The 11,078-nt window shown below is 45.7% G+C and overlaps 1 protein-coding gene across 1 annotated transcript in view; it reads left to right on the top strand.

Moving 5' to 3' along the window:
* Nucleotides 1-11,078, top strand: part of FAM166A (family with sequence similarity 166 member A) — a 47,236-nt gene that overhangs the window by 4,942 nt on the left and 31,216 nt on the right. Inside the window, exon 2 of the mRNA XM_026658470.1 lies at nucleotides 7,900-8,114. Within this exon, the coding sequence (XP_026514255.1) occupies nucleotides 7,900-8,114 (215 nt within the window). The remainder of the gene's footprint in view (nucleotides 1-7,899; nucleotides 8,115-11,078) is intronic.

The raw sequence follows: 11,078 nt of genomic DNA on the forward strand, positions 1-11,078 counted from the left end.
ATATATATATATATATATATATATATATATATATATATATATATATAAATCTGACTTGGTGTGTATATATATATATCTCTCTTACTGGTCTCGACTTTATTCTGGTTACACATTATAAATGTAATCAAGTCATGGTCACTTGTACCTAAGCTGCAGTTATCTTTTATTTGTGTGATCAGTTCCTCTTTATCTGCTAAGACAAGGTCTAACAAAGAATTCCCACATGTTGGCTGCAACACTTTTTGAGTTAGGAAATTGTCATCTATAATGTCTAAAATTCTAAGGCTATTTTAGCACTGGCAGCATGAGCCTCCAGCAGATATCACTGAAATGTAACACACTCCTTTGCAGAGCCTGGAATGGAGTCCAAGATTCCAGAGTCTTCCCATTCCTCTGTCAGCAAAATTTAGTTTGGAAATGTCAGAACTAAGGTTGCCCGTGCAGCATTAACAAAGGTCGCCTTGTCCATATGCATTATGATACAATTTTGAATCCCATTGTCACATACATGTTTTAAACATGACTTTCGCCTCACTTAATGCCTAGCTGGCCCTGCTCTGGGGATGAATCAGGGTTTTGGAGTGAGGGAAGACTGTTCTCTGTAAGACCCTTGCTTTAATGGTTACAGAAGTTGGAAGGGGTGTAGTGAATGAGACAGGAAATTGCAAGAAGAGAAAGGCAGAGTTAAGGTGGTTGAATGCTGCTGTGGGGAATTGGATTCTATCTCTGCCAAAGAGTTCTTGTGTGATGGTATCAAATTTTCACAGTTGGTCAATAGTCCTCATTTTCTGGGTGCCTGACTTTAGACCCTGGGAATCTGACTTTCAGAAGTGCTGAGCATTCACAGCGGCAACTGAAGTCAATGGGAGCCAGGCATTGAACATATGAAGTGCCAGATGATTATATGTAATAGGTGGGTGTCTCAGATTGGACACACAAAATTAGTGGATAGTTCTGATCTTAATCTTTCTGAGTCTCAGTTCTCCAGCTATAAAATAGGATGCTACCCCTTCATCATAGAGGGGTGTTGTGAAAATATATTAATCCGTGCTTGTGAAGCACTGAGATATGATAGTGATGAACGCCATAGAAAAGTTCACGAGGAAATGAAGAATTCTGTCTTCAGAGCAGTGTATTAATAGTGTGTGGCAAATAAGGCAGAGAGCTGCACATTGAAAAAAGGGAAAACAATATCCGTAGACTGTGCGGGCAGAAGAGATCGTTGTGATCGTCTAGTCTGAACTCCTGTGTAATGATGGCCACGGGATTTCTGTGTGAGCTAGAGAATATATATTAGGATGTTTTTTCTATCGTGATTTAGAAATTCAATCTTGATTTAACCATTGCTAGTAATGCAGAATCCACTCTTTGTTCCAATGGTTAATTACCCTCACTATTAAAAATGTATACCTCACTTCTAGTCTGAATTGATCCAGCTTCAACTTCTAGCCACTGGTTCTTGTTATATACCATTTGACTGTGCAGCATACAGCTATGCCATGCCAAGAGGCCTAGACAACTGTGATATCAAAGGTAACTCAACCAATCAACACCCTTACTCTGCAGCTAATTTTGCATGCAGTCATTGCACTGGTGGAATACTTGGCCCAAATGCCACACACGTGTAACAGCATGGGCTTTCAGCTATTCTATTCAATTATTCATACAAAGTGGACTAACTTCAACAGGAGAGATTGAAAGAGCCCTGCCCTAGAATACCTGTTAACACAGTGATTAAGTCACTGTCCTGGGAGGTGAGCGATCCAAGCACATAAGTCCCCTAGTGAATCCCACTCCCCCTTACTACTCTAGCCAACCTGTCCAGAAGCCAGCATAGCCAGAAGAGTGGTTCCCCTTGTACTGAGATGAAGGCCATCCAAACTTTACAGCCCCCCTTGCCCCCCTCCCCGCTTCCCATAGAAGGTGGCCCAATGATCCACAAAGCCAGACCCGTACACCACTTCCCTAGCCAGCAGTTCACTCCGAGAATCTTCCTTCACTTATGGGACAGGAAGGATCTCCAAGAAAGATCACTTGGGCATTCCTCTCTTTCAGCACCCTTCTGCGTTCCCTGAAGTCATTGATAATCTGGGAGGTGCCCCACAACAGCGTCATTGGTGGCAGCCTCACCAGTGCTTCTTTCCCCACTGACTTCAGAAACCTGTCTTGGTTCTGGGAGAGCTCTGTCCTGTCATCTGCCTGGCCCTTGCAGAACAGTCTTTCCGTTCTTCTCCGTATAGAATCCCCAACAAGGATTGTCGTCTTCCTTGAATGGATGCAGGTATTTGGGGGGGCAAGCTTGACTTTCTTACAGGTTGGGCTCAGACAGGTGTCTCATACAACTCTCCCTTCCATTCAACCAGCTAGATCGTCAGAGAGAGCTTCCCCTTTCCACGCTGAGGGGGTGGTATCAATTGGAAACTTCTAGCTGTGTGGAATTCCTCCTGGTTCTCATAGCCTGCCCATCCTCATCTGCCTACGGCCGTGTAAAATGCCGCCTCATCCTCTTGCCTCTGACGGTTATGGACTGCCATGCCTCCGCTCTGATTTCCTCCCTCTCTGGTTCCTTCGTGGCCAGCTGCTTTCTTCTTTGACTCAGGGTGGTGATGCTTCCTCAACCTGGATGTCCAGTGGCACCCGCAGCCTTACCCACGGTGCATGGCAGGGGCTCCAGCCCAAGCCTCAGTGGCCACACTGCTATTTTTAGCGCTAGCCTGAGCCCCAGTAGGATAAATCTGTTTATTCCAGCTGGGAGCCTCGCTCCCACATGCACTGTAGGTAGAGCCTCGGAGGCGCCGTAGTCTCTGTCCTGGTCCTTAAAATCCAAGAAACTCTTTTCCGCCAGCACTGGTATCAATGTGCACTTCAGACAAAGGAATACCCTTCCGGCTTCAGGTAGGAAAGAAAACAGGAATGAATTGCTGCTCATTCACTGACCACCATCAATCCTGGGCATTTGGTGGAGGCCAGGGCCTGGGGGGGAAATAATATGTAATTAAAGATTATATCATAATGAATACACAGCAGGGAACTGAATTAAGGTAGCACTAGCAACCGAAATACTGGCATTTCCTAACTGTTGAGGATTTGACTTTGCAACCTAAATAATGTTCTTTTAAACATAGTTTTGTGTGTGTGTGAGATATTTGTGTGTGTGTGTGTGTGTCTATATATAGAGAGAGAGAGGATAGGAATTTTCTGGTTTTTGTTTGTTATTAAAGATGTCTTTAAATGGTATATTGTGGTTTAACCTTCAAGCTTTGTGTTTGTTTGTAGTTTAAGTTCTGTTTAATATTTATTTTTAATGTTTCATAGATTCCAAGGCCACAGGTAAATATAAAATGTGATCAAGTCACCTTTAACCTTCTCTTTGTTAAGTTAAATGGCTTGAGCTCCTTGAGTGATTCACTATAAGACATGTTTTCTATAATGGGCCTTAGAGACACAGTATCACTTGAGGCAAAAGAGCAAACAAACCATGTAGTCACACGTCGGCTCTGAACAAAAGCACCAACACAACATGATTTTGTTCATGGTCCAGTTAACTATGACAGTAACACAAATATCTTAAATCCCTGCTCAGTGAAGATGCCAGACTAAGCCCTGTGAATAATTTGCTTGCTACTTGGTTACAAACTCATTTATTGCACCAGACTTTGGCTTCAGTTGTTACTATCAGTGTGACTGTGACCTGTTAATATCAATGTGCTAGTTCCTGTTTACACCATCTATCTGTATAGTCAGTGTCCTTAACTCCTTACTGAATTGTGTACTATCCTATAGCTTTTCCTTTGAAACACACATCAATTACTGCATATGTATTTTTTCAGTGTTTTACTGGAGTTTGCTTTTTTTCTTTTCTCCATCCCCTTCTTATAGCAGAAGGGCAGGAATTGTTTAAAGGTAAAAAGCTCATTTTGTTCATTTTTAGACCCATGATTAAATACAGAACAGTTGGAGATTGTAAAATATTCAGTGTTCTTACAGGCTGTGAATGCAAACTCAAACCATGGTGTCACGCTGTCTGGAGTGTCTACTCCAGGGCAGACATGGTGCTATATTCTATCATTAGACGTCACCAACCTGGTAACAAATGTGAATTCCTGGATCACTGTACCAGTCTTACCATGGAGTCGCAGACACTCCCCTGGGGCTCTCCAATCTATCTTGCCACCCAGGCAAGCTGGATTTAGTGATACATGGTCACTTAACCAAAATCACAAAATATTCACGTTGCTTCCAGTCCCAAGAGACTTACCCAGGATCAATTGGTTCCCCAGATCTTACACCAAAGACAACACCTGTAGCCAATCCTTTAATAAACTATCTCAAGGTTTATTAACTAGGAAAAAGAAATGAGTTATTCATAGCTTAAAGCCGGCAACATATACACACAAGTGAGGTCAGCCTATGGCAGGACCGGCTCCAGGGTTTTTGCCGCCCCAAGCGTCGGGGAAAAAAAAAAAAAGCCGCAATCGCATTGCGATCGGTGGCACTCCGGCGGCAGCTCCACCGCGCCGCTTTCTTCTTCGGCGGGAATTCAGTGGCAGGTGCTTCCCTCCGAGAGGGACCCGCCTCCGAATTGCCGCCAAACAGCCCGATGTGCTGCCCCTTCCCCTTGGCAGCCCCAAGCACCTGCTTGCTGGGCTGGTGCCTGGAGCCGGCCCTGGCCTATGGTTTCCAAAGGTGACAGAGATGTAGTAATCTGTCAGCACCGAATGTCTTTTCAAGGCTAACTCATGCCAAGCAGAATGGGGATCTCTATGCTTCTGTTTAGGAATCCTTGCCCCTCAGAGTCCAGACAGCATAAAAGAAATTCAATTTCCTCCTGTCAGGGATTTTTATCCCCTCCTCTCCAGAGCCCAAAACTGATGGGATGAGTTCATGTGTAGGGCTCTCATTCTTGGAGGAAGTTAGGAATGCAATCAACAAAATCTCTGTCTTTTGATGTTACGCAATACGTCAGACGCCTTCAGTGGGTCGTTCTTTTATGCACTTTACCGTAATCAATGCTGCTTTTCCTGTTTTTGTGAGTTACACAATTACAAAGGTTTACAGTGCAAATACTCACTATAACTTTATACCAGGGGCAATAGAAATTATAAGTGAGATCAATACATTCTAGAAGCATTTTATAAAATCTAAAGACGTTCTTATCAACTTACCATCTACTATCTGTTTTGATGATGCTAACACCACAGGAAAACAAGACTTGTTTCCAGCTATGCATTTGTCAGTGTTCAGAAAAGCCTGGGACCTTGGCATGAGCTAGCACCTGTTCTGCCAGCGTATCACCTGGAACCGAGAGAGGTTTTACTGTTAATTATACAAAGAACATATGCTGACTGAGGTTTTGCCAAAATCAAACTGCCACAACGCATCCCCTGTCTCCCCCCACCACATGCACAGTCACGTTCACACTTCTGGGTGTTCACACACACACACACACACTGACAAGCACTACCTTACATGCATCTACAGTCCCATTCGCAAACTTGTACACTTGCAGGCAGACCCAGGTGCGCATTTTCACACCCCTACAAACCATGCTTGTACTAAGAGCCCCTCAATGCCCGCTGGCAGAGGTGATGCGTGGAGGGGGCATGCAGGGTCACGTTCCTGTCCCCCCAGATTGTTCAGTCACAAGGTGCGGCCAGGCCACCTCCCTGCAGGGCAGCTGAGCCAATGAGCTGCACCGTGCAGGGGGAGGCAGAAGGAACAGCTGGGAGCTTCAGGGAGTGGCCACTGCTTTCCAGGAGGGGGTGGCATTGCTTTACGAGGAGTGGGGGCTGCCTGGGGGGGCATGACTCAGCTGTTCTGGGCTTGTGCCCCCCCCCCCACTATTAGCAGGCACAGGTCATCTCTGCTCATTGGTCTGTAAACTCCCTTCAGGTCTGACACACTTATTACACCTAACCCATTATTGTCCTAGTATTTATCTGCCAAGAGAGTTATGTGTAGTATCAAATGAAAGCTGGTGACACACCGGTCAATAATATCATTGTGTGATGTAGGTATGGAGGGTGTTTATAGAGTTATGCATGTGTGCTGCAAATATGGTTCTAAAATATGTTTTGGGGGCAAAGTTGTTAAACAAGTTTGTCCTAGACAAAGAACATAAGAACGGCCATACTGGGTCATACCAAAGGTCCATCTAGCCCAGTATCCTGTCTTCCAACAGTGGCCAATGCCAGGTGCCCCAGAGGGAATGAACAGAACAGGAAACCATCCAGTGATCCATCCCCTGTCGCCCATTCCCAGCTTCTGGCAAACTGTGGAATGTTGATTTGCCAGTTTGCCTGTGTCTGTAACATAAATAGGGATGCCAAAGACAATGGGCAGCTCATTTGCATCTGAGGTCATCAGGTGGATGAGGAAACATCATGGTGTCAGCATGTGTAGGACACCACAGGCTGAACTCAAGGGAGGACCTCGGGAGTCAGCCTGACTCTTAAGACAAAGACAATGAAATTTGGGGAATATAAAGAGAAGCAAAAAGGCCTCTTGTTACCCATCACCGAGGGGACAAAGAGGTCAGTGCTGTTTGCATCTCTGAACAGTGGATCCCCAGCTAGGTTGGTTGGTCGACGCTGAAAAGCGACTGTAGGTGAGAACTCCTTTAGACAAAGCTGGGTGGCTGCTAAGATTATATGTAGACTCTTAGAAGCATGTTATTCTCTTCTTTTATTTGTAACCATTTTCTGTTTCTGTTATCACTGCTTAGTGCCACTTAAATCTCTATTATTAAACTTATTCTTGTTTTATTATAAATTCATCTTGGTGTTATACTGAAGTGAGGGACACATCATCAGCTGAGCCAACAGGCTGGTGTGTATTCTCTCTTTGGAGACAGCGGACGTGGTATTTCTGTGGGCATCCAGTGACAGGGACTGGATGCCACAAAGGAATGTTATTCCAGAGGGCTCGGGAACTGTAGTACACCCAGGATTATCTGCATGGCAAGGCAAGGACTGGCAGAATCCTAACGAGTTTGTTGGGCCGGCTAACAGACTGAAATGTTGAGGAGCTGACACAGTTTAGTAGCAGCAAATTTCTCTCTTGCTGAGACAGGGTAACAAGGTGACTTAGAGTTCTGGACTCCCCGACAAAGCGTCTCACACACCCACATGCACACTTCCGACTTGCACACTTTCACGCTTTTCACATAGCAACACATTGGCATGTGCACATTCATCTCCATACACATCTTCATTTGCAATTTACACTCAGGCATCCCACGTTTGCACCCACATACCATATATACTCGTTCATTAGCCCGTTCGTTTATAAGCCGACCCCCCCAAGATGGTTAGGTAAAAATAGCAAAAACTGTATGACCCTTTCATAAACCAACCCTATATTTCAGGGGTTGGCAAACTTTGGCTCCCGGCCATCAGGGTAAGCCGCTGGCGGGTCGGGACATTTTGTTTACTTGGAGCGTCTGCAGGCATGGAGCCCCTCAGTTCCCTGTGGCTGCGGTTCGCCGTTCCCAGCCAATGGGAACTGCTGGAAGTGGCCACTTCCCGCACTCCCATTGGCCGGGAACGGCAAACGGTGGCCACAGGGAGCTGAGGGGCTCCGTGCCTGCAGACGCTCCAGGTAAACAAAACGACAATGTATTAGATATTCAATTCAATGATTCCATAGAGTTTAAAATCATCAAATTTTGGTGTAGACCCATTTATAAGCCGACCCCCACTCTTTGATGCGTCACTTTTTTACCAAAAATATTCAGCTTATGAACGAGTATATACGGTATATATACCCTCATAACACACACTTTCAGATACATGCAAACATAACAATAAAACTAATTATTCTATCTATTTGTGGAGGAGCTGGAACTTTATGGTCATCGCTGCCAAACCAGTAAGCACCTGTCTGTGATTTCCTCCTCAGATATGGTGGGTTCTACCCTCAGATCCGCTACCAGATCGGAGAAACCTATGGCAAAACCACCTCTCGCCTGCTGACAGACCCCAATGTTCGGAAGAGCCCTTGCTCTGTGCTGGCACCCCTGGGGAAGCCAAGGTTCCTAGAGGACTTTAGTGGTACAAAGCATCCTTCAAACCAGATGCTGGATCAAAACTACAGTTACTTTCCCGGATACACTGGTGAGTGAAACTCAGGACTTTGCCCATGGCATAAACACAAAGGGAAGTTCTGCCAGCTGAATGTGGACACAAGAACAAATGGATATAAACTGGACATTAGGAAGTTTAGACTTGAAATTAGATGAAGGTTTCTAACCATTAGAGGAGTGAAGTTCTGGAACAGCCTTCCAAGGGGAGTAGTGGGGGCAAAAGACATATCTGGCTTCAAGACTAAGCTTGATAAGTTTATGGAGGGGATGGTATGATGGGATAGCCTAATTTTGGCAATTAATTGATCTTTGATTATTAGCAGGTAAATATGCCCAATGGTCTGTGATGGGATGTTAGATGGGGTAGGATCTGAGTTACTACAGAGAATTCTTTCCTGGGTGTCTGGCTGGTGAGTCTTGCCCACATGCTCAGGGTTTAGCTGATTGCCATATTTGGGGACGGGAAGAAATTTTCCTCCAGGGCAGATTGGCAGAGGCCCTGGAGGTTTTTCGCCTTCCTCTGCAGCATGGGGCACGGGTCACTTGCTGGAGGATTCTCTGCACCTTGAGGTCTTTAAACCACGATTTGAGGACTTCAGTAACTCAGGCATAGGTTAGAGGTTTGTTACAGGAGTGGGTGGGTGAGATTCTGTGGCCTTCATTGTGCAGGAGGTCAGACTAGATGATCATAATGGTCCCTTCTGACCTTAAAGTCTATGAGTCTAAGTCAGAAGTTTCACCTAGGTGGCCTTGGTTTGCATATGATATTTGGACTAGTAGGACATGCTTTCATGGAACAATCATGGCTCCATGATTAGTCTCCTGTGGGTCTCATTGCGGATGCTGGGTGGTGGTGGTGGTGGCCTGTGATATACAGGCAGTCAGACTAGGTGACCACAATGGTTCCCTCTGACCTTAGAGAATTTAAGAATCTTCAATGGGATCTGTCATTGTCCTGTGGCCAATTGAGTTACAACGCACATCTTCTCATTCTCCTCATTGCCAAGCAACTGTAGAGTGAAGCGTTTCCTTCTCTTTAGAGAAGTGCCCACATAGATTCGCACTTACAGGGTTTTGCATGCGCCCTCAGTATTGACCCTGGGCTCCTCTGGAATAGAAGTGCCCTTGGGCAGCACACATGCTCCCTGTGCAACAGATCTGAATGTCTGAAACCAAGATTGCGTCAGCAGCAGCACGCTGGGCCTCCGTAAGCGCCTCTTCAATGCATAGCTCCTTGTTCGCTCCAGCTGGGTTGAGTGCTTTTCTCATGTGTTTTTCCTGTAGTCTTTGAGAAGTAGCTGTTGTGACTAAGATTTTATAGCAGCTGGTCAGTGTTGCATTGCATCACTGTTTGGCCTACCCTAGGTAGGTGGAAGAGACTGGCAGGTCTGCTTTATGATACAATCATGTATCTCTGCGGTATTGGATAGTTTTACTCCTGATCTGAGCAGGGATGGCTTCCTTACAGTGATGGGTTCAGGAATTGCACCTCTGTGACACCAAAATGTCCTTCACTGTCTGACTTGGCGCAATGATTGGCCCTCCCAAGGCATGCTCCATATGCTTTTCACCACCTAAAGGAGGTGATGACAACCTTCACTCAGCCCTCCCTGATAAGTGCTTTGGCACGACCAAGCCATCAGTCTGACAACTGAACACCAATTGACAGACTCGTGACTTGTGGTGATCTCAAGTGAAATGGCCCTTTGCAGGGTGAACAATGAAAGAAAGAAAAAAGGCTCATGCCTATGTGTATGCCACCTCCATGTGGAAGGCCTCTCTTCTGCAAAATGCAATGACCTGGCCAATCTAATACACGAACAGAAGATCGATGTCCTCGCACTACAAGAGAGTCACTTATTGGACAACAAGAAAGCATCAAAATGTCACATTCCAGGATATCTCTTAGCAGTGAGCCCATGGACATGGACCGGCAATGTTCATGAGACAACAGCTGTGGAATACCTGCTCTGTGGACTCAAACTCTTCAACACCATATGCTATCACAATCCGAGTCGGCCAGCTTAAGATCACAAATATCTGTAGGCCACCATATGTCACCTGGCCCACATTGGTTTTAGCAAATCACAGCTGTTGGAGACTTCACTAGCCATCCTACATCCTGGGGTTCTGACAGCAATGATCCCATGGGCAAACAGCTTCTTAAATGGGCCTTGAAGCAAAATAAGCACCTACCGTTTGATCTTAAGCACCCAGGAACCTTTCATCCTGCAAGGTAGAGAAAAGTTGACTCGCCCAACTTATGCTTCGTGTCCCGTGCCTGGAATGCATGGCCCCTACTGGTGGAACAAACTCTCTTCAATGATTTTCCACATAGCCAACATTGACCTCTTGTCATATGCATCAGTGACCTAGTCCTCTAATCACATTGCTACCAAAGCCACACTGAAACTTTAGGAAGGACCATTGGAACAGCTACATGGAACCCATGGAAAAAGTGGTTTGACAAAGCCCTGTGAACATGGACAGTTATGACAGGTTCCTCGATCTCCTTAAAGAGGCTGTAAAAAGGAACATCCCCTGTGGCTACAGGAAAGCCAACACTCCCTGCTGACTGGTAAACAGTGAGGCTCTCCTGAAGGTTGCTGCTGCAACCACACTCCTGGAAACACTGAACTCTGCTAGATGAGAGCGATATGCAAAAGCTCTGCAGAGCCTCGGTGTCACCCACTCCACCAGGAAAGCCTGAAAGCTTCCCCGTAATCATGGCAGTGCCAACCCTCCCCTTTGCACCGTGTCACATGTCACAGCTGACGCCATTGCCACCCTAATGCTCCTGAATTCCAAAGCCCAAATAGATTTCATCACAAAAGGACCAGGAAGACTGAGCTTTATTGCTCTCTGTCCAACTGCCCAGCAACACTGAATCTATCAAAGCCTTTCACTAGAGAAAAAGTGGACAAGCCCATAAAACTCACCAAACTTGGCAATGCAGCAGGCCCAGATGGCATTTTCCCAGAATGTCTGAAAAACC

Source organism: Terrapene carolina, unplaced genomic scaffold, assembly GCF_002925995.2.
Source record: "Terrapene carolina triunguis isolate 2854851 unplaced genomic scaffold, T_m_triunguis-2.0 Scaffold449, whole genome shotgun sequence".
Lineage (NCBI taxonomy): Eukaryota > Metazoa > Chordata > Testudines > Emydidae > Terrapene > Terrapene triunguis.